This window comes from Grus americana, chromosome 1 (genome assembly GCF_028858705.1).
Source record: "Grus americana isolate bGruAme1 chromosome 1, bGruAme1.mat, whole genome shotgun sequence".
NCBI classification, from domain to species: Eukaryota; Metazoa; Chordata; class Aves; order Gruiformes; family Gruidae; genus Grus; species Grus americana.
In genome coordinates this window covers 126,360,698-126,385,733 of record NC_072852.1, presented here as the reverse complement: position 1 = coordinate 126,385,733, position 25,036 = coordinate 126,360,698, and the positions used below count along the sequence as shown (strand labels likewise).

Sequence of the window (25,036 nt, the reverse complement as noted above, 5' to 3'; positions counted from 1 at the left end):
TCTATGGGATTGTGCTACTAACTGTTTACTTAAGAAAAACTCCCAAGGGCTGATTGGTTTTCTTTAGGAATGGTCTACAGGATGACACTGCATATCCCAATTGAAACTTTTAATCTATATTTTAATATTTCATGGGTTTATTTCTAATCTAAGTCATTTGAGTTATTCGAGCATTAAATTACATCTGTAATATATGGGTTTCTTCTGTAATTGCTTTTAAACTTCAGATCCTGTATGCTAAATGTTGGTTGGCTGACTGTTCTATTTCTATAACAAAACTCCACCACCAAAAGCTACTAAGCAAATCAAAGATAAGATAAAGCAATGTAAAACTTACAGAACAGTTGTTGGCACTATTTAAAACACGGAGCTTATTCAGTACGTGCAAGCATTACATTCTGTATTTGAAATGTAGGGGGGGAACCCTTGTTATGTAAAATAAAGTTGGAATTTGTTTAAGGGAAAATGGGAATCTGTCTTCCATCATGGCTCCTTCTTTATATAGCTATAATGATTCAGGTTTTTATAATACCTTTCTGGAGAACATTAGGTCTCTTCACTACTATCAAACACCTACCAGGAGATTACAGTATTGCCAGAGCAATTTCTTCACTTTTGTTCCTGAAACAGCCTATTCCATTGAAGCTGTTAACTTGAACGCTGTGATAGGAGCCTTTTTCAGAGTCCTCAGTAATTATCATCACTGACAGCCATCTAAAAGCTGGAACAACTGTCCATCTTAGATGCACAGCTTTTGGAAATAAGCTCTTACAAAAAAATCAGTTGGAACCAAAGACACTTCCTGCTGGGGATGCTTCAAAAGCATGTCTCTACAATGAAAGTTAACTATCAATAAGCATGTCTGGCACACTTTCTAGATACACAGTAAAAAAAAAAAAGTCAATTTTAAATTGAAAAAAGGAGATTTAAAAATTTTCATAAGCTAATTAGATTGTGAGCATCATGATTCTTTCAAGTTCACTGTTTACTATTTTAAAACTTATCTATCAGCATGACACAATTTATTCCTTCACTTTCTGTTATAGACAAATGACACTATGGGTGTGCTATAATATTATGAAACTCTGAGAAAATAATGGAAAGTATGTAAAAATATATTAACAGAGATTTCTGCAGGACTTTTGAAAAGGAGAATAACAAAATCCTGAAGAATGACACAATTATTTTTTCTAGTGAAAGGGCAGAGTAGACATTAATTCATAACATGCTTATATAAGAAAACAGGAATACTTAAAAAAAGGCACATTTAAAAATTTTTAAAACACCATACAAAGGATTGTTTTTAACTTGGTGTAAGTATAAAGTACTTTGAAAATCAATCTATTAGTAAAAACATTAAGTCTTTAATAGTAAGCCTGTAATATTACAACACACCTTCCTTAACATTGTATTACACATTTTAACACACAAAAGCATTTTAGGAAAAAAACTTTAAAATCATAACATAAATATTCGGATCTACCCCACAAATTTTGTCTTGAGGGGCTACAGCCTAAATGTAGAATGCTTCTGTTTTCTACAGTACAGCTTCCAAATCACATTTGCTACCTATACAATGCAGCACTTCAAGTTAATGATGTATTACTGAAATAGCTGCAGCCCAGTTATGTTTCTGATGCCCAAATCTAGCCTATCCGACATGTTGGAGTGTGAGTTCTAGCTTCAGAAAACTGCATAAATACTTTAACAAAAGTATTTTTACCTTGTCTGGCTTGTAAGCTTAAAGCCAACTATAGATTCCTTATTCAGGCCAACTGCTTCAATGTTGATAACATCATCCACTTCTGGCTCCGTAGCAATGAACACCATTGGAAACTTCCAAACACCTCCTGTAGCGCACTGTACTACGAGAGTTGCTTCGTTCCTTGAAATTTCAGATAAAAACATTCAATATGTAGAACAGCATTATCAAACATAAACTGAGTAAATGAATGTCCAAAATAAGCCTCGAGTGTGTAGAGCTATACTACAGTAAAATCAAAGTACGGATGTCTTTAAATTGGACTATATCCTTAATTTATGTAGCATAGTACATACCAGTCGCACTTAGACTGGAATGTAGGCTAAATACCACTTAATATTTACAGCAAAGTACAAGAAAGGACCTAATATGAAAGCAAAATGATGGGCACAGCCATGGGATTTGATTCTTCTGCTTACTCCCTGTTAATTTTGTTCAACTCAATTTGGTTTGCTCATTCTGTTTTTACTGTGGTGTTAGAGTAGAATTTGGTCCAGAATATGTTAGCAGTTCATATTAGAATCAAATAGATCTGATGAAGGTCTAGTTACTTTAGAAAAATTCCAGACTCTGACATCTCCACACCGTCTACAACAGCAGTTGGTGCTGTAGATTCTGAAGATAAACAAACTAATTGATTGCAGTCATTGAGTCCTCTACATGAAGCCTGATAGGTCTCAGGTACAGAAAGATAAAAAATCAAAATAAAACACAACGAAACAAATAATACAGTAAAAAAGGACAGAGTAGAAATAAAAAAGGGTTCTAAATTAACTTCCCGTGTGACACAATGACACTGCATGGGGTGGGTGGATAGTCTTTCCTAAAGGTTTGCCCTTTGTTTATTTCCATTTCCTCCTGCATCCTAAAAATACCCTCTTTGCATGCAACCCATGATACTCAGCACTGACTGCTCCCTAATCTTCCTGGTAATGTTGAGCCTCTGAATTGAAAGAGCCTGCGTCTTACTGAAGCTTCTTTCCTCCCCATACACGTTTGACTGCTTCAAAAGGAAGATGCAACTTCCCTCTCTCTATAAAAGGATCTCCCTTTCCTAGTTTCTTTTTAAAGATGTGGGATGTACCTCTTGTACATGTAACCTCTTCATGTAAATGAAAGCAAATCCATCATTTTTTACACTGCAGCTATAAAAGAGGATAAAATCTTCCTTTGGACTGTTGCTACCAGGGCACTAGAAACTAATTTCAAATGTAACCATCCCGTCCAGCCAAAGAATATGCACATGTGCTCATCTAGGAAAAGTTTTTCAAGACTGACAAACCATCTTGTCTGGATGCTTTCTGCGAATTTTGAGACAAAATAATTTTCACTGGAAGTCTTTCAATATTCCAATGTTTAGAAGTAAATCGGTGCACACACAGACTGAGGCAGCAACTCAACAGAACCACCTTACAGGCATTAAAACCAAACACTGTCAGGTTTAATACCAAAGATATACTGAGAAGTAGCAAGTGAAAAAATCTAAAATAATAGATCTCAGAGATGAAAACAAAAAGAGGAGAACAATGCAGGGAGGTGCCTACATGGCTAAGAGTGATCAGACAGGATTTCATGGCATGTTCTGTTGGTAATGAGGAACAGGAGCTTACCTCATTGGTTTGTTAGGTGCAAACACTATATTGAAGATCAGTGTTATGATTCCAGATTCTGTATCCCTTTCTCTTTGAATCAGATGCATACCAACCAAAGCCCCAAGCTGAGATTTAATTTCATTTGATTGATACTGTAATTCATACAGAAATTCCACTGTTGTAGAGAAACCTAAACAATAAAAGAGAAAGATCAGTCTGTGTGCACTCTAACCTCACACAGTTGGCTGGCTGGTCATTACAATTCTTTCATTTGTTACTAAAAGTGACAAATAAGTAAAACTAGTAATTATCCAAAACTTGAGTTATTTGCTCCTGACTGCATAACAAAATCTTCCAATTTCATATGACAGGCTATATAGTTTCTGGCAAAATGGAAGCTGGAGTACGTACTTAGGAGAAGTGAACAGTAACAGCAATATTGTTCTGGCTACCACTTCTGCATTACAGTGAGATATTTCTAGTTCATCAGTCAAATGAAAATTGCAAGAAGGTAATAATATTTTTGAGTAATGCCATTGGGACAATCTCAAAAGAAAAAAAAAAAAAACAAAAGAAAAGTAATTAATGACATCAGTGCCATTGATGGCTACAAGCCTGAGAAACACTCTACAGAAAAAAAGTGATGTCACTAGCAGCTGCTTCTCTTATTCCCCGTAGCAGCTATGAAGAGGCCAAGTAGTAATGACAGAGAACTAAAGAGCTGAGCTTCTTGAATCAAATGTCTCCTCCAGCTGTAATAAAGAAAACTGGGATATTCAGCATGCAATAGTGATTTGTGCACAGAAGGGAACGTTTCCATGAGGAAAAGAATCCCAAGCTGCTAATCTAAAAATTTTACATGTTTTATGGATGAAAAGCTTTTTAACACAACCACTAAATCCTACAGGAGATTTCATTTTACTATGGCCACATATTTCAGGGCACATTTTGAATTTGCACAGCTCAGTACAATGTGTTGCACAGAAGTCCTACATACACATCCCCGTATATGCTGGCTACAGGGTGCCAGTCAGCTGCAGAGTTAATTCCCAAGGCCCAGTTCCAACTTGGAATTCTAAATTACAGACGACATATTTATTTTTATATAAAGTCAAAGAAACAATGCACTGTGAGATATTTGAACAAAACCTTACTTTGTTTTTGCCAATCTGTGATGCTACCCAGTGTCAGTGAGTATGGGGATGCCTTCCTACGCTTGTAGTTTTTTCCCCTTTTCTGAAATGCACAGATTCCTTCTTTCTTTTTCATTCAACTTTTGTTGCCAATGTTTTTTCTGACACACAGATTAACTCTGAGAACTGTAGCAGCTTATATTGAAAGATTTCTGACTCTTTAAAATGGATCCTTCCCACAGACATCTGTACAATTTATGCTAGATCAAAGAGTTACACAGACGTAAACAAAATATTATTACGAACATAGACGATTATCCATCATAGTAGATACACACTGAGTACCAAATATACAGGATTTCCATTTATTAATCCATCTATTACAAATATACTTTATTGCAATAAATGTACTTTGTTATAATGAAATTATGCATGAATATTTTTCCTACAGCATGCAGGAAATTTTTATAGAATTCCTGGGATCATCCTACATTTTTCCATGCTTTGTCATTTCTCTATTTGAAAAATATAACTTTTATGCCATGGATTCAGATTCCAACACAGACCAAGGCTTGTAGTAGTCATCCTAGACAAATGCCAAAACATGAAGATTCAGACATAAAAATTAACTTATTATGGGAAAGAAAAGATGACATCATTTGGAGCATTCCACAGTGAGAAAATTGCAGCTGTTGAGCAGATGTATCTTTCAGCAATTATATCATACAATGCTACTCAGGAAAAGCTTATTTTATAATTCAGATGCTAGGAAGAAAATGTTGTGAATTGCATGCTGGTTTTAGTATGCAAAGATATTTGGGTTTGGTATATAGTACCTCTTAGTCAGAAGCAATTAAATATTTTTGTTTTTTCTGCTCCAGGCTGTTATATAACCTGTTCTACACTTGTATTAAGTATTTAGTTAAAATATTTTAATATTTACAACACCTAGGGAAAGATGATGCATTTATAAGTGCCAATATTTGAAAGTTTTGTTATGCTGGACCCTTAGCGGGTTTTCATCTATATTGGTGATCTAGTTTAGGACTGTTCGAAAAAGAAAAATGTAATTAGATTTTCATCACAGCTGCCCTGAAGACTACAATATTATCATACTTTGGGAAGCCTCTGTGAATATGTTAATATTTGATTCTAGACAATTCCATAATACATGTGCTGCCTAAAAAAACTGGCAGAAGCTAGAGGAAAAAGAAAAAAAAAGTTGTGAATTATTACTAGAAATTTGTCCAAATTTTCAAGTGTTCAGAGTTTTCTTGACTCTTAGAATTTCCAGTTTCAGTTAAAATGGTGAAATAAATAAAACATTGGAGAAAGAATTAACATTTTCTTTAAATTAATGCCAAATACAATATACGATACAATTCGAATATGCCTTGACCCTTTAGCCTAGCTCTTTGTATGTTTTCATTCAGTAGTTTTCTTTTTAAATATCACCACTTTAATACAGGTAAATTTTTATTTTATCTAATGCAAATTGTAAAATACACATGCAGCTATAAAGTATACCCCACTTAATCCATCTCTGTTCTGTAAATAGAGAGCAGCAGGGAGAGTTTTAACCACATCTGACTCAACATAGAGATATTTATCAATCCAAATACTGGGAAGATATAACCATGCTATTGACATACAGCTTGTTACATCTAGGGAATATAAATTCCAATCATAAAACATATTACTTCCTCATATTTCCTGAAGAATATTATGCATTATTTAAGTAAGAAAAGGAGTAAAAGTATGTTTTTACGGTAATTATTCCAAGACAATTTTTTTAAAGCATTAAATATTTCTTGTTTTGAAAGGCAGTTAATCTGAGTCTTTAAGTGTTTTTCTTTGTTTAAAAACAGACTGTCAAAAGGTAGCATGCATTTAGGCAACATTTGTGTATGCAGAATTACTGAAGGAGCTATGTTTAAAAACCCATAAGATTTTTGAGCTATATAGTTTTATCACTTGACTGTCATTTATTTTCAAGTGCTAGTAAGGATACTTCTTAAAAAGCACTAAAATTAAAGTGTTGAGGATTTGTTTGAGTTTTTTAAAATAGCCTCTAAGAAGATGAAAGGAAATAGACAACTTTTATTTACTTATTTGCTGACTCATAAGAATGATAGTGTGGAACCTTCAAGGATTTTACATGCTGAGCATATAAATTGGGCAAATGTGAGACTTTGTGACTGTTAGGATTTACTGTAAAACTAATTAATAGATGTCGTACATCTAAAAATTACGAGTCTAACAGGTTCACAAAATAAGAACCTCAGGAATTTAAATGACTTTTTAGTGGAAAAGCACCTGTATTCAAGCTTCGAAAGAGTTAATTACAAAGACCTTGATGGCCCTAATGTCTATAGAAGGTACTGTGAAAGGCCTGCTGGATATAGCTGACCTGGAATTGAGTTTCACACTCTGTCATTAGAGAAGCCTTTTTACCTCCCTCCTATTTTTAAAAAGCGAATAAATGTTCAACTTCACTGAAGACCAGCTCATTATACAATATGTTTTCTGATTATAAAAGTCTAATGGACACTGACCTGTGAGGCTGCAGTCTCTTGTGGATACCTAAAGGAGAACCAGCTACCTGAGCTCTCTGCAAATAGTGCTCAACCTGCGGCGAACTTGGTGACATAAAAACAGCAAGGGGGAGGAACTTTCTAAGGGACCCTCCTTACTTTCACACTGTCTCCCATTTCCATTGAGACAGGTGGAAATTAAAGCTGTGATGGAAAGATGTTCAGATTGCAAAAATGCTTGTCCTCATTACAGAAGCTTTTCTTTGGACGGATGCAATAAAAGAGAGATGCAAGTGAATTCACTCGATTGGCCTTCCTCACCTCCCATTCAGCAGGCTGCAATCTTACTTACAGTTGTTTAATGAAGGAGGTCAGCACAGTCACAGAATACAAACACAGAATGAAAGCCTAGCCATTCATACACTTGCAGCTTCATGTTTTTCAAAAGCTAGGTAAATTTTTTTTTTTTTTTTTTTGGTGCTGAATGTAAACTTCTTGCACTCTCTCACTGCTTTTTTTCCTACTAGTTCTGCTAATTCTTCAAGAGGCCGTTGTGGCCCTGACACCTAACAAAGATTTCTTCCCCTCTTGATCTAATAGTCCCCAAACTGGTAAAACAGAAATTACAGGACCAGACCTTAACTCCTCACTTCTACCAGACAACTGGCATCTAATGTTGACCCTCCAAACCTTGTGAAATATCTTTCTTCATAACCCCATTCAGCTCTCAGTCTGACACTTGTCCTTTTCCTCCTTTTCCACCGTCTTCCAGGAGTCTTCACGTGCCCTGCTGGAACTCAGTAGGCAGTGGGGAATGAACATTAAGTATGTGGTTATGCCTTACCAGCAAAAGCAGCAGCAGACAGAATACATTACTGTACAGTAGATCAAATCATTTTAATACAGTTTTCAAGTAAATATTCAAGTGAATAGCAAAAGTGAATTATAGGAGTAATAAAGGAAAAAAAAATAAAAGGAAGCCTGGTGGTCAAGAGCATCTTAACATTTAAGTAGACAGTATCACCCGGGCAGTAAGAAATGAATCTCATCTGAGAAGTAAATATCTATTTCTCACTGTAAAATATCATAACTCTGGGGTAATAGCAGTAGAATAAACAAATTGCACAAGAACTTGAAAAGACCTGGTTGTAGTTGAATATGACTTTCACTAAATTTCTTCATATGGGTGCAAAAGTACTGTATGTAGAGCATTGTAAATATCAGCAATGATAACATCATTTACTTCATTAAATGCCAGATACTAAATTACCTTAAATACAAAGAAATAAATGGATAATAAAGTGGTGGTCTTCCGTTGATAAGGTACTCATTGATCCTCAATGCAATTCAAGGAAATCCTCAGTGTAGTTCAATGTATAAATATTTATATATCTTTCCTTGTAAATTTATTTCTCTTTCCATATTCAATTAAAGCTTTTCCTCCATATCTTCAAGGGTCTGCAAAATTCCACTCTTAGCCTTATCTTATTTTACCCTGCATCCCACTACCTATCCCCCTAGCAACCAACACCAGCATTTCTTTTCTAAATTTTCTCTTATATTTTTTTTCTATTTTTTCTCTTTCAAAACACTTCTTTAAAACAGATTTCTAGTGCAAAAGCAGATTTCTACTGTAAAGAAAGCAGTAGAAAGCACTTTTTTTCTTTTTTTGAGAATGTCTTTAGAACAGTACATTGTTTAGTGAATAAAATGGAAGTTTGTGAATCCATGTGTATGAAACACATGGTGTGCATGTAGCACCTGTACTTCTGCATACATTTCTGCATTCTTCCTTGCAGCTAGTTTCCTTATATTCCCTCTCTCTCTGAATCCTTTCTCGACTAAATCCTCTTTTATTACGTCTGTCCATACTCCCCTCTTAACACTCTTTCTTGATTTTGTTATTACTTTGCATAGTAAATTGAAACAAAAACCTCAGGAAAAGCAAAAGGATTCTCATTAGGCCAAAGTATCTCTCACATTATCCTGCTTTGATCTGGCATTCTACTTAGATTTGTACACTAATCTATAAATTAATGCTTTAAAGAAACTAATTTTTTTTTTCAAAAACATTGTATTCCTCTTTCAACATTTTCCTTTTTTATTTAGCATTGTCTTCATTTATCTAGCAATTCTAGCAAATAAAGATTGCATCTGTACCTGGGCACAGGCAATGTCAAACCAGCTTCTTAATGGCCATATGTTATGATGTAGTCTTAATTCACTGTGTTGGGTTTGCGTGGCAGGGTTTTGGTAGCGGGGGGGCTACAGGGGTGGCTTCTGTGAGAAGCTGCTAGAAGCTTCCCCTGTGTCTGACAGAGCCAATGCCAGCCAGCTCCAAGACGGGCCCGCCGCTGGCCAAGGCCGAGCCCATCAGTGCCTCTGTGATAACATATTTAAGAAGGAAAAAAACACTTAGAGAGAGAGAGCTTTTGCAGCCGGAGGGAGGAGTGAGAAGATGTAAGAAACTCTGCAGACACCAAGGTCAGTGCAGAAGGAGGGGGAGGAGGTGCTCCAGGCGCCGGAGCAGAGATCCCCCTGCAGCCCGTGGTGAAGGCCATGGTGAAGCAGGCTGTCCCCCTGCAGCCCATGGAGGAAGGATGAGGGGGTGTAGAGATTCCACCTGCAGCCCATGGAGGACCCCACGCCGGAGCAGGTGGAGGCACCTGAAGGAGGCTGCGGCCCGTGGGAAGCCCACGCTGGAGCAAGTTCCTGGCCGGACCGGTGGACCTGTGAAGAGGGGAGCCCACGCCAGGGCAGGTTTGCTGGCAGGACTTGTGACCCCGTGGGGGACCCCACGCTGGAGCAGTTTGCTCCTGAAGGTCTGCACCCCGTGAGAGGGACTCCATGCTGGAGCAGGGGAACGATGAGAGGAGTCCTCCCCCTGCGGATGAAGAAGCGGCAGAAACACCGTGCGATGAACTGACCATAACCCCCACTCCCCGTCCCCCTGTGCCGCTGAGGGGGGGAAGGTTGAAGCCGGGGGTGAAGTTGAGCCCGGGAAGATGGGAGGGGTGGGGGGAAGTGTTTTAAGAGTTGATTTTATTTTCTCATTCCTCTACTCTGTTTTGCTTAGTAATAAATTAGATGAATTCCCTCTCTAAGTTTGGTCTGTTTTGCTCGTGACGATAATTAGTGAGTGATCTCTCCCTGTCCTTATCTCGACCCACAAGCATTTCGTTATGCCTTTTCTCCCCTGTTTCGTGAATGAGGGGAGTGAGAGAGCGGCTCTGGTGGGCACCTGGCCTCCAGCCAGGGTCAACCCACCACAACAGACGTTATTTTTCCCATGGTATCCTGACTCATTTGCCTCACTTTGAATGTTGCCTCCTGAAATCAGTAACAACTCAAGATGTCTTTTAACCTAACCATTCAATTTGTATTGGCCCACACGGTAAATCGAAAACAATATTATTTACCATTTCACACGTTTTTTCCACTGCACTCTCCATGATGATGTCTATGCACTGAAATGCTTAAAGTAGTTACATTAACGACTAAAAGAAATTATGTTTGTCATTTGGAAGACCAACTTCCAATGCAAGCAGATGTCTTCAGATTCCTTTGGGGGGGCAGCGTGTTTACAGATAGGTCACCAGATAACCTGCAGATCATGAAGCAATAGCAAGGTTGTCGTTTCCAGTCTGTTTAAATGTCAGCATTATGGCTATTCGTTCCTCTCTCCCAGCCGCCCTCTCACCCTCAGAAGTATCCTAGTTTTTAGCTTTCTTTTTTATTGTTTGTTGGTTTGCTGGAAATACGTAACTCACAGGGCATGTTTTTTGTTTTGGGGTTTTTTTTGACAATGAATCGATACTGTAATTACCATTTTCCTATAGGTGGTTAAGAAAATACCAGTAATTTTGCTCTGATTCCTTTATCACACTCTTGTGTTCAAAGAATTTTCTAGCTTTTTATATTATGTTGTATACACATAGTCACTTTCTCTTTTCAAAATTCATTTAAACCACTTGCTTTAGAAATCTTTCTTACTCCTTGTTTTCCTGTACTGTGTCAAGTACAGTTCTCTGAGACAGAAAACACTCTTTTCCATATTTTGGAACATAACATTGCCATTAATGGAACTTTATAACTTGCCGGTTAAAATATCATTTTATTGCTGTATGAGTGTGACCATCCAAATGAGAAGAACAAACAGATTTAGCTTATCACTAGCTATTGCAGTTTCTTCACAGTTTCTTATTTGGGTTACATGCAAAATACAAATATAATTTGTCCTACTGAATAAGAGTAATTATGCATTTAGAAATTAAAGCTTCTTCATAGCTGCTTATAAAATGCTTCATGTTCACAAATATAATCTTAAAATATTGTGGATCTGAGCATCACTTTTTAAATCAGCTGTGTGTCTATACAACGTATGGTGGTTTTCTCAAACTAATGGCGATATAATAAATAAGTTTAAAATACCTGTTCCAAGAGAAAATATGTGTTTTCTGACTACTTTTAACTTCTGTCTTGTAGCTTAGGCATAAAATTAGAACCATATTGCTTCTATAAAAACAGATTTTTTCTGATCAGCCTTGATCAGTCTAAAACAATTTTGAGTAAGAAGGAACATTTTGGCTGATTGCTGCTAAAAATCCGAATGTAATAAACTGCACTGAGATGAAGTTCTTACTCAGCAAAGCCAGTTTCAATTTTGCACGAATCATAAAACACTGCTGTTTAAAATATTCCTATATCCAGTACCATTTATTTGCCCTTTGAAATACTGTAGAGCTGACACAAACCCATCCAAGACTTCTTAATCCAAAAACTCTGAAACTCACAATACTTGACTTAACATAGCATATATGTAGCAAAGAACTTTGTTGATTTTAAAGGCACTTTTACATCTATCAAGCCTGCCAGCTACAGAATTCAATCTTCCAGAACCTGAAAAGAGCTTACAATCTGATCTGTTGAGCTGATTCCCGCTTGCAATTACAAGGCAAGTTTGCTTTAGAAGATTAATAATGGCATCCTTTAAAATACTTTAACTTAACTAGCAAGTATTTCAGACAGATGCATTACTTAGTGCATTTCTTATGGCTCAGAAAGCCAACCGTGTCCTGAGCTGCATCAAGAGTGGTGTGACCAGCAGTTCGAGGGAGGTGATCCTGCCCCTCTACTCTGCTCTTGTGAGACCCCACCTGGAGTACTGCGTCCAGCTCTGGGGGCCCCAGTACAGGAGAGACATGGAGCTGTTGGAGCAAGTCCAGAGGAGGGCCACAGAGATGATCAGAGGGCTGGAGCACCTCTCCTGTGAGGACAGGCTGAGAGAGTTGGGGTTGTTCAGCCTGGAGATGATTCTATGATCTTCTCTTAACATACCAGTCCAGACTGATCAGAATCTGGTTGCCTGTTGAACACAATGAAAACTTCAATTTTTTTGTGTGGGATGTCAGTAAGAGAGATGTGGCATGGGAATGTATGTATTGTAAGGTTTTGGGTGTTGTTTTTTGAGGACAAGTGAGAAGGACATATGCTAGCTGTTGTGATTTGCAATATATCTGTAGCTCTGCAAATTAAAAAAGCACGCTACACAACAAATGCAGGTAAAAGGAGTAATACAAACTTGCAATCTCAGATAGAGTCATTCTCCGTATATCTTTCTAACTTGTAAGGGAATATGGAAAAAAGAAAAATTTCTTAGCAAGTATTCCTCACCTGTTCATATAAAAGTATTCCTCTTATAAATGAGATAGAAAGAGTCTGTGTCTTACATCACATCAAAATAACTTATTTATAAGTTTCCTGATATAATTTCAATACTAATATCTGTTTTATGATATAACGTTTGATTTGATGATCACATATTGTTTTTTCTTTGAAAATTAACAAAAATGTAAATTCATGCACATGGAACTCTACTGATGCAGATAAATTGTTTCTGATACTGTTACTGGGATCCGTAAGAATGTCTTAGATAATTTTACACTATACTATGGTCTATTAGAAAAGGATGCATTTTTTTGTCTTTTGACTGTTTTAATAAACAAAACAGACTTAGCCATAGAGACTAGAACACAGGACCTAATCATCAGGGTCGCATCATTTGCTTCCTTTTTCTTATCCAACGAATTGCATTGTTACAGATAAGGTTGAACATCTATAACACAGAGGAGTGTAAATTCCTCTGCTATAAGACAGCTGTGATCTCATGGGAGGCATGCACTTGTGTTATTTTTTGGATACAAATCAAGTTTCAGAACTAATAAAAAGTTTGTGTAGTAAATTTCTGAGGTTTCACTCTGTCTTCCTCAGCTGGCTTGAAAAAAGAGCAATGGGTCAAGGTTACAATTTCATTCAAAGTTCTGTAGTGATTCTATGTAACTTCTAGTTACTTGTCTTACAATTTTAATTTCTACCTATATCTTCAAAGCTTCAGATCAACTTAAACTATCAAAACTACAGGTCTGATGTACTTATTTACAAAAACATAAAGTTGTATACATACTCTATAACAAGTGAGGAAGTTGTTTTTTTCCTTTTTGCTTCATGATCACATTGGAAATGTGCAATGGGGGAGAGAAGAAAGAGACCTAGAGTGGATAGCTTCATTTTCTCTAACAACAACAATACTTGAACAGTGCTGCTTCAGAAACAGAAGAAAACAAGGACAGATAATTTTAGCACAAAAATGACAATAGGATGTAATAACCTGGAAATAGAAAAGCATTTGGGATAGACTTCTTGTATGTGTGCATGTGTGTGCTACTACAGTGACTGTCAGATACATTGTCTGAGGCACGTTTAGGTGTATAAACCCTCTGCTGGCGTTTTAACGATGAAAAGCATGCAAACACAGCTGAGGCTGACAGAGAGATCACCGGTCCACTGTTCGTCTGGAAAACCTACACAGTTCGCATCTTAAGGGCTTTGATTAGCTATGCATTGTTGATGGCCCATAATTAAGGAGAAAATAATGCAAAACAAGAGGTGCAAATTAGTGGAGATGGTTCATTGTGAGGTGCTATGATGTTGCTGAAGCACAACTAAGATCCTGGAGAGCTGTGCTGACATGGTTTTGACAGAAGCTTTCCCAAAATATCTTTACAAAACAAGGGTGTAGTGGTGCTATTTCTATGGAAGGAATACTTCCTTATCACCCAACCAAAGCAATTGCAGGAAATTCTATGAGCAAGAAATGTCAGAAATTGGACTTTGGCAATCATAATCATACAACAATTAAAGTAATTCATAGACTCTTGCAGCAAATTATATTGCCTATGTTTCCCTTAGCTGCTAACTCAACAAACGTTTTTAAGAGATATCTATTTGTGCGTTCTTGTTTCAGAGATTCATTATGTTGGGCTAGCCAGTCAGTTCTTTTGGACTTCTTATTTTTCCTGGATGTACATCGTATCAAAAAGTAACACCAGGAAGAATTGAATCATTTCTGGTTTTGTATTAGAGTTTGGGTTTTTTTGCACTTTTGTGAACCTGAATAAATAACTTCAGATTAGTTTATAATTGATCTGGTTCCCTATAAATGTTGAACATTTTAACTAAGCGTGATTTTGCATAGGTGTTAGAAAGTAATTTTAATTTACATAATGATGACTCTCATTCTTAAGGCTTGGAGATTTCAACAATTTATAAAATGGCAAAGAAACAGAAATGAGTGACTGTCTTGTAAACAGACATATAAGCAGTTACAAACAATTCACAGCCTCTTTTTTCTGTATTTGTCATTATTGTTCTAGTTATATTAAGAAATGGGAGGGGTTACTTGTGAGAGAAAAAAAATGCTAAATTGTTTCTTTTTTTAATGAACCAAGGGGGAACCTTGCATATCCATCCAGTAAATAAGGTCCTATTTGAAGTTCTTAAAATGCCTCTGCATAATGCAGTTCAATAAAGAAAATAAACAATGCATCAAATCTCTCCCATGTTTCACTCATAAATAAACAGCCAGCCAGATGTTAACAAAAATTATGTGGCTGACAAAATAATCCATCTAGGCTTTCATTTCTGCTCGGACGCCCTATTCTTTGACTACTACTATTTCCCTGTTTTCCAGCAGGAGTTGGCACCTTTAACACCAAGGAAATAATCCACAACAGAGTGACCCAAGTGGGGGTTCACCCCCTTGTCGACACTTTCATATTGCCATTGCTCACAGCTTTCACCAACTGTTAATCTCAAACACTGTGTTGTTCTTTCTTCTACTTCTCACAGAGTAAAAAAAAATCTCTTAACGATCTCATTTATATAGCTATAATTCTCTCATCCTCAAATACTATTTCAAAAATAATGCCTCGATTATTCTGACAATAGAGAGGTGGCTTAAGTAAGATTAGGGCCATCTTCATCATTATTATCCTCGTCATATTGCTTTCAATATTAAACTGCTACACTTTATCAGCAATTAAATTAAAATCTCTGGATAAGTCTATAAGAATATTCTGTCTCCATCTATACTGCCATTTTTCTTTCTTATATTGATAAGATTTCTTTGGTCATACCCAATTTTCTTGAACTCATTTCTTAAAGGTGAGCTTCCCAACCCAGATTCGTCACATTGACAGTTAGTGGAATACATACCACTGGCTAGCATAAAATCTTGCTGGGGGGAATAGCTTTTAACATGTGTTTGGACATGTTGTTCTTTATTCCCTGTTTCTAAGAGCTGCTTTAATGAAATTAACAAAAATAGAGGCTTTCTGTATATTCTGATGAGTGTCAGGAATTTTTGAATATTAGATAATTGCTATAAAATTGTATAGAATATATACATACACACTTGCTGGTTTTGTAAATGGTGAAACAAAGGGTACAGATACACTTCACATAATGTATGCCAATATACATTATGGATTGGCATATCTGGAAATGTTATTTAACCACTAGCCGCAATTTAACTGTCCATCTGTTTAGTCAGAAATTAGCATAGCTGTGAAACTTGCACATAACATAAAAAACCCTCATACCCTACAGAACCTGGAGAGCATTATTCCCCCAAAAAATTAACTGTCATGAAATAAGAAAGGAGCTAACGAACTAAGACCAGCCTTTGGGCTGTAAGAAGAGCTATGAATTAATAAAAATTAAGGAAGTTAATTACAAATACTCAGCCCTTATGGTTGATTTATGTGATAAACTGAAGCAATTTAAAAGGATAGGATACAAAGGACCATTACAAACACAGAGACAGAACAAGACTGATTAACGTATTTCCTCAGTCAGAAGATATCTGGCTGTGTACTCCACATGCTCTCAACACAGTAAATTTTGATTGCTTCGAAATTTTTAAATTCCAGTCAAATATCACTAACTGATAATTTGTGAATGTTTGATGTTTTTTCTTAGAAGATCATGGAAAGTTAAACATGTTTGTATTACCCCTTGAATATTTAAAATAAACTAAAAAAGCTGGTTTATTAGAATAAAAAATAACAATCTTCACACTTGTTTGGATGAATCTTTGGTCTTCAACTTCATTTACTGAAAAAATGTCTTTAGCGTCATATGTAAGCAGACAGATGAAAAATACATATAGGGTAAAATATGCATTTAATATGATTGAATTTTTTTTTAAAGGTCCATATCATAATTGCTATGTCTAAAACATTGAGCTTTAATTATTTGATTTCTGGAACTTTGCTGACTTCTGAATAACAAATTATGTAATTTTAGCTAGACAGTATTTAGATTGTTCCCACTTTCTTAAGAATTTACAATAATTTTCTGTTTCAAATGATGTCTTCTGGATTGGATGAAATTGAATTATTTTAACGTAAAAGACGTGCTTGAAGATTTTTCACTTCCCAAAAATTTATACTTGTCCAAATAATTTAAATACTGAAGTGCAGTAGTAGCTGTTTAAATCTGATCTGCTAGTAATTATCATAATTTATCTTTGGATATAAAAACTGCTTGCTACACATCACACATACACGCTGATGAATCACTCTTTTAGAAGAGAAAAAATGAAAAACAGCTTGGCAGGCTGTTATCTTAGAGGTTTACACTTTTATTTACGTTATTACTGGTAGACTGCAGAAAGCTAAGATACTACCATTAAATTTGATTCCTAACAGGCATCAAATTCATCTAGCAATAACGACATTATAATGTTATTGAAAACCATGAAAAGCACCAGAGCTATGAATTATCTTACTACCTACAGCATATAGCATTTCATTACAAGACTTCTTGCTTGAAAAGATGCAATGTCCCAAATCAATGTCTTGCAGTATGTGCAGAAGCCGGTGTTAATAAATATGAAATTTGATTCCTATGAATAAAACAAGCACTACACATCATGAATCTGCAAGTCTTTCAAAATGCTGCCTCAACTTGCTCAATGCATGTTCTTCTTGTCAATTCAGATGCCATCATGTTGGAGAGAAATAGCCCAGGTATGTTTAAGAAAGCCTATTCATATGTGACAAGTCAATAAAGAGCTAAGCCTGCTACTCTATAGGAAAAAAAAAAAAAAAAGGTAGTGTATTTTGATACACAGCTACTCTCACAAGGCCAAAAAAAGTTATATAATAGTATTTACAATTCTCTGAAGAGGCAAGAAGGTAAGCTGAGAACTTCAGTTCTTTTTATGTTACTAGATTGATCGCTATCACTTTGTAATATGGGACTATAAGACTCTAATCTGTCCAGACAATAATGCAATAAGAGCAAATATAAAGTTTATCTAAGTAATTACAAATATTAACTAATCAGTAAGTATATGCTGTGCAAGCTCTTGTTGACACTTCAACTTCAGATCCCCTTGTGTTTTAAAAGCATTCAAAAATAAAATCTTTTTGAAGATGTGGACAGTGATTGCCAGTATGAGACTACATTGATTAGTGTGCAGGGCAGGGCCATGTTTGCATGAAAATCATCCTTATAGGAAGGATGTAATGCATCTTGATTTACATTTTACAGCTTTTCAGTTTTTAACGCTTCTTTCAGATGAGAGTTTCTGTAACCCAATATTCCTGCAAAGCCTCTATTGGGCCAGATTCTAAATGGCATAAATGAGACACAAAAGCCAGGTTTGCCTGCCTCTCAAACTGATTGCCTAATAGATTGCAATCACAGCAACTTCTGTAGACTCATCTTTTACCATCCATACAATGCATTACACTCTTGACAAAGTTGGAGCATGGGTGAAATCCCTTCCCCTCATTTACAGCTACGTTAAACACACATTAGGATGTCTCATGTCTTGTGTCATCGCTAATAAATAACTTTTTCCTTAAAAGTAGGATGACTTTGAACCCAAAAAGAAATGTAGGTTAAGTCTCACAAGTGCAATAATTGATGAAGCTAAAATGTAACAATGCATAATTTGTTGTTGTGAGTATGACTGTTAACACACATCTATTAACAGAAATACCTAGCATACAGCAGTAATAAGCATTCTTTTCTTACTACTTATACGTTGTACTATTCTGTTTCAAAGAGAAGTATAATATGAAAAGCTGGTGCGTATCTGAAGAAATTGATTTTCACTGTGTCCTCTGCTGATTAACAGTAAGTGGAAGCTATGTTTTTACAAAGCTTTATTGCTTCTTTCAAACAAGGCCTCCTGCTTCAATCCATTTTGCTGCAGATATTGGCCTGCTGGTGGGAATGCGTCTTACAAATAGGGACAACCTGCAGATAAATATTTCCTTGCAATGCTTACACAGACATATTTTTGCTAACTTTAGGCTTTCTGGAGGCTATTCTCTTTTAAAGGAGAGATGGTGCAAGCCTCACATCTAAGACAGATACAGAAAGAAAGGTTCAGGTTCAAAGGTGCCTATAACGGCAGACATACTGTTACACCAATGTCCCATATTTGCAACAGGGTAGAAATATGGACAGAGAGAAGGATTTGTGTAAACCTCATCTCTTGTCAGGGCAAAACTTACTTTGTTTGCAATGTTCCTAAAATAGCATGATATCCAAGCTATTTATTCTTACCATCAGTGACTTGAACTTCTTCTTGGATGTTGGCTGGCTTGTTTGTATTGACCACGGCAGAATTTCTTGCGGCAGGCATAGCATTTGCACCAGGAACTACACCGGTCAGCAATACTTCTACTCTTTTTTCTACTCTCTGCCTGGCTCGACAGCATACCACAGCTACAGAAAAGCAAGAACCCATTATTTGTAAAGTGTCAGCATCTTGATTTTAACAAAACAATTAAACATAGAAGTTAAACCTGCTTAGAGAGTGACAGAATTCCAATAAGGACCAATACAGCTAAAAGCTTTTTCCCATTCCACAGTTTCTGTTCTTCTGTTTAGGTGAAGTAGCAGAAAATATTGCTAAGCAAACAAAAATCTGTTCCTACAGTTAGTTCACAACAGCACTTGCAAATTTCTTCCTTTTTTGTAATCATGAAATGTATCCTTATTTTAGTTCATTTGCAAAGAGACACAATAGTATAGGTTGACATATGACAATGAGGAAGTAAGACTGAAAGGAAAACAAAGAAATGAAAGAATTTAAAAATTAAATGAAAGAATATTAAGTTACTCTTTGGTTTCTCAATTTAAGAATACTGTTGTTAAAACTTCATCTTTTACAGAACTATGCCAGAATAGAAAACATTCTGACATGAGTTTCTCTTTGAACCATGACAGACCTTTTTTTCAATTCAGTAAGTGATTTTAATTTACTGCTTCTAAGATATGTTTTATTTTATTACAAGGTAGTTGGGTTTTAGCTTCTACATTAGATTTTATAAAGCTTACTGCAATAGTTATTGTTTAGGGTTCTCTCAGTGATTATTGGCACAGAAAAAGGAGATAATTAGATGCAAGAACTGAAAGAAAATATGTTTTCCCAAAGAAAAGACTTAGAATTTTCTAGAGTTATGGAAATTAACAGGAAAAAGAAGAGCTGATTACATACTTCTCGGTTTCAAGGTCTAAATATTATTTTCATCAGAATTATACCCAATGATTCTTTAAAAATTAGCTCTGAACTTAACATCAAGATTTAATGATAAATAATTTAGAAACATATCTTGGTAAGTAATTATGTAAAATGTTTTTTTAAAAAAGCAATGAAACCCTTACTTCTATATCATGTTTATTTAGCTTCAATTTTCAGTTCTGGAGCTTGTTTCACTATCTTTATTTTGAAAAATTGATAATTTCACATCAAGTTCAAGTAATTTCCTCGATTAAAACAAACAAACAAACAAACAACCCTTTTGGTTCCTTGGTCTTTTCCTGTTTAACAAGGTTTAAGTAATTTCTATAGCTCTCCTCTAAGCATTTCCATGAGGGACAGTTACTGAAATACTTAAACCCACATTTTTTTCAAGACACATGTCCTTATATTTAAGAATAAATGACATTGTCTGCATTACACCAATTTCAGATTACTGAGTGCACATGTTGTGTCTTCATCATTGTCTATTCCACAGCTCATCTTACTACCAGAAATGATTCTACATTTTCTTTTTCCCAAGTGGCTAAGTAACATTTTTGGATAAAAACCAGATCCCTGTGGGATTTGACTGGACAAGTCCAAGAGCAACCTGACCTAATTAGACCTGGCTTTGAGCAGGGGGTTGGATTAGATAACCTCCAATTGTCCTTTCCAATCTAAATTATTGTATACTGTTTTGACTTTACAAGAATTAAAAAAAATATATATTCTGGATGATTCTCTATTTGTAATCACTTTTATAAGATAGCCAAGTTGTAATCTACTTAACATGTACTACATGGGTTGTGACCACTGATCATTTTAATTGGTCTCATGAGATACTAAGCCAAGTGACTTCTAGAAGTTTAAGTATATTAAGATGCGAATAAGAATGACACAAAAGATGAATGGCCTAATATACTAGCAAAGCAGCTTTGGTTTTTGACATAACAGCTTGTAGCCTCCAGGCAATTTTAATAAATGTCTGCATTAAAAGAAATGACAATACTATTCCGATCATTGTTAAAAACAATGATTTAAACACAAAGTAGGTTTCTTGTAAATTACCTGCTTTGGATTCATATCTTACAACAGCACTTTTTAAAAGTCTGTTTATAACTGAAAACCATGGACTTTCAGAATCAAGGCAGGACTGGAATTTGTTTCCTAAATACACTTACAAACAGGTATTTCAGTTTTCCAGGTCATTTTTTAATGAAAGATCTAGTATTTCCTTAGGAAAAAAAAAAATAGCCCAACATAACATGTTTATGGTCAAAAAGACATGTATTCAAAATTATTACAATGCTCCTTGTATGCATTACATACATTTACTGACATAAACTAGTGGATAAAACAGATATAAATATTCTACAGTTTAGTTTTTCTGTTTTAAAGAAGCATTTAGGAAATTAAAATTACTTAAGATTAGACATTACTTAAGTTTCTGATCATATACAGAAATGATGTCATTTAAGCAATTTATGAATGCTAACAGTTTTAATTCATAACCTCTATACCTACTGAAAACAACAGCCCGATAAAAGGGAGATTTATCGCAAAGTCTGTCAGTGAATTATATAACAGCTTTAAATAACACAACAAATATTCACATCAATATACATAGTTTTAATGCTAATGAGACTCATTAAAACTGTCATTTTGGGGAACAGTTGATTGCATGATAATATTCTGCTTCATTCCTTAAGGTATTAAAGTGAAAATTAAGGAGATGAAAGCTCTAATTAATACCACATCATTGCTATTTGTCTGCAAGTAAAGCATCCTTAAGCAAATCAAATTGACAGTAAAAATAACTATTTCTATAGTTTTCCAGAAGTTATTCCTGTACCTTAGCCTATTTAGTGTAGAAAGGTATTATATTCACTCATCAAAAGACAAGATGAAAAGAGAAGTTGGTGTAAAATTGTCCCTCATCTACACCTTGAGCTGTAGTTTCATCGAGTTTATAGATTTAAAAAGCTGTTCACAATTTCTGTTTCACAATTCTAGGATTATATCACCCCTTTAAAAAATAGGTGCATCAAATCTATAAACATTTACTATCCCAAAAATAAGCACCAACAAAAACCCCTATGAATGTTGGTCATCTTACAAGTTTACTTCTCAGGAGCAAGTGGCAAACTTACTGCTACTCACATTACTCCATATTCTGGTTTTGATTAAGGAGTTAAATTCAAGGCTGGGAGAAATGGCGGACATCTAATCCAACATTTTGTACCCTGTAAACTCTCCAGAGGGTGTTATGAGTGTGCAAGCAGAAATCTACCCTTGTGTCAGACTTTTGTTTGATTTGCCTTCAATTGTCTAACTCAGCATTAACTGGGACGTGGAAGGACACAAGCCTTGAGATTTTCTACTGCTCCTCGCTCTTTTTATCCACAATGAGAACAAAATAATAGTTCTAGAATTGTTTTGTAGGCTGGAAAAGGAGATTTTATTTTTAATATGTAATGTTGTCTTTTATTAAGATGTAGCAAACTACTACTGCAAATTCTCATGATCAAGCAGGTAAGAATACAAATGACTATGTAATTTTCTTAAATTTATTATTCGAGTTTTTTTCAATCATTACCTACCTGGAACTAATTTCTGCTGCGGTGCTTCAGGTATTCCATGAACTGGATAGATCCAGAGTATTCCCTGAATTCCCCCATTCTCTCCTACAGTAACACTGCTTGGAAAATAAGTGAAGAGTATCATTGTGATAGACTGCTGAGATTTTTTTTCCAAAGTAATCTAGACTTAAGAGTTGTTGGAAAGGTGAGACTCCATTTTACTGTGTTCTATAATGTTAAACATATCTAAGAAATATATGAAATAAAATCCAACCAAATCAGCAATAATTTACATCCACTTAGTTTAATGTCTTGAGATATTATTCTGTCAGGATATAAGAACATTTGGCCTGATATGCTCTCTCCTACATCATGTCTACACTGAAACAAAGTTTATGCAGTTTATGCATTACATAAACATATCTACAGGAGAATCATTATTAGCCCCAAAATTAGGGGTATCTAAGAGCTTTCATTTGCCTAATACCCATAACTGCACTTGCAGCTAGTACTTTTCTTTATTTATAGTTAGAAAAGGTAGCTATTGAAACAGATAAAAGTCCTACCCTAAATCTGCATGCTTTGCAGGGTATATTAAAAGCTTATTTTGGATACCTATTGCCTTCAAAATCAGACACTTGATTGACCTTGAAAGCTACACACAAATATCCAAAGGGGAAAATCATGACAGAATGGAGTATCCTCAACTACTTTTTTTTTTTTTTCCCCTATTAGAATAAATTACCTCTTTAAGTCTTTATCTGATTCAGCAGAATCCTCATAAGGCCAGTTTTCACCATTTTCCCTCATTACATTAATTACCACCACAGCCTCATACATTTTCATTGTATCTGGCATGAATAACACTGGGATGTCCAGTTTTTCTTTTGGAGCTAATCGGGTTCCTGTAAGATAGAACAGATGGTTATGGTATTTTGAAAGCTTTGAAAAATATTTATATAATTTTACTCTTTTTTTTGTTTGTTTGTTTTGGTGGGGTTTTTTGGTGGTTTTTTTTTTTTTTTATACACTATTTAATATTTTATCATAGTGTACTGTTCTCCCTATGATAACAAATTTCACTTTACCCTGCTCTTGCTACAGCCAAATCTCATCTTATAGTAGCTTTTGTGGCCTGGCTTCCTGTAAGAAGGTACTTTTAGATTCAATGTCCTGAATAGAGGAATTCACATAAAATGTTATTTTAGACTTCTACTTACTGATAAAATTTTCAAGTGAGACCCAGACTCTGAAGGCTCAAAACAAACCAAGCATGATTAATTGAACATCCCACATTTTATATTCAAAGATCATTTGTAATATATATAAGTCAATTCCATGATTTTCTAGGGCCTAAGTCATGTTTTTGAGCATCTGTGGGTTGCAACATAAGAGAGTAACACTGCATAAAAAAGGCCAATCCAAAAGCAATTGTTCATGTTCAAGACATAATTGAAATGTATTTGAAAGAATTTACATGATTGTTATACAAGTCATGTCTTTTCTGTATAATTTTTCATCTGATTGATTTTGCTGCTATAAAAAAAAATAAAACTATGTTGTCTATAATGAAGGTGGCCTGATACATTACATTTTTAAGGGCATTTTTCCAATAACTTGTCAGCCTGCCAAGTGTCAGAAGATCTACCTCAGGGTGTGTTCCAGCTATTTTAGAAATAAAGTTACAGAAAAATTACACAAAGTAGAAAAACTAAATCATACAGTCTTTTCACTATCAAGCTCCTTGCTTTGAAAAGAATTATTGAAATTTGGTGGAACTGACATCTTGGGGTTAGGATTTCTGCTTTAATTCTGTCTGTAGAAAAATCTCTTAACTATGAGTAACTACTACATGAAGTTTTGAATCCATTTTCGTCATAATTTTTCATGCCTGCTACAATGCGTATATGCTAATACAGGTCTGCGAGTGTCATTCCCTGAGAATGACTGCGTCCGCTTAAGTTAGTATGCATGGGACAAGCAGCACGCTCCCTGCGATTGCTTCTGCTGATAACCACAGGCTGCTGTGCGCTCAAAAAATGTCATCAGGGAAACTTTATCTCGTGCTCCAATTGTTCACCTTCCTACAGCCTAAGTGGCTTGAGGGTGAAGACGTCGATGCTGAGAGCTGCAGCAGAGTGGGTGATAAGAAAATTGTCATGCAGTCTTGGGAAGGAAAAAATATAAAAAAGAAGTGGATGTATGGAAGTTTGGAAATGAAAGTGGATGTGTAGGGAGACAAAGGAAAATGATGACAGATGGGAATGGACAGAAGCAAAAAAGGTCAGGTGGGAGAGAAGGGTTTGAAGGGTTTGAAAGACAGCTCTCCAAGACACAGAACAAAAGTCAGGACTCCTCATCTGCACCAATCCTCTGCTAGCATTTAATTATAAAGTCTACTGGAATTGCAACTTCTATTGCTACCTCACAATCTGTTGTTGCTATCATTGATTCCTTCAACACAAAGAGCAACCTTGAATAAAGATACCCAAAGTAGCTTGGGTAGATTAACAGCATATTTAAATTAATAAAATGCCCTGTCCAGACTAATTA

The 25,036-nt window shown here is 35.5% G+C and overlaps 1 protein-coding gene across 1 annotated transcript in view; it reads right to left on the bottom strand.

Annotated features, from left to right (window-relative positions):
* CFAP47 (cilia and flagella associated protein 47) overlaps positions 1-25,036 on the bottom strand; it is a 362,349-nt gene that overhangs the window by 17,436 nt on the left and 319,877 nt on the right. The window contains 5 exon segments of the mRNA XM_054819861.1: positions 1,724-1,885; positions 3,373-3,544; positions 18,944-19,105; positions 22,505-22,599; positions 23,229-23,388. Coding sequence (XP_054675836.1) covers positions 1,724-1,885; positions 3,373-3,544; positions 18,944-19,105; positions 22,505-22,599; positions 23,229-23,388 — 751 coding nt within the window.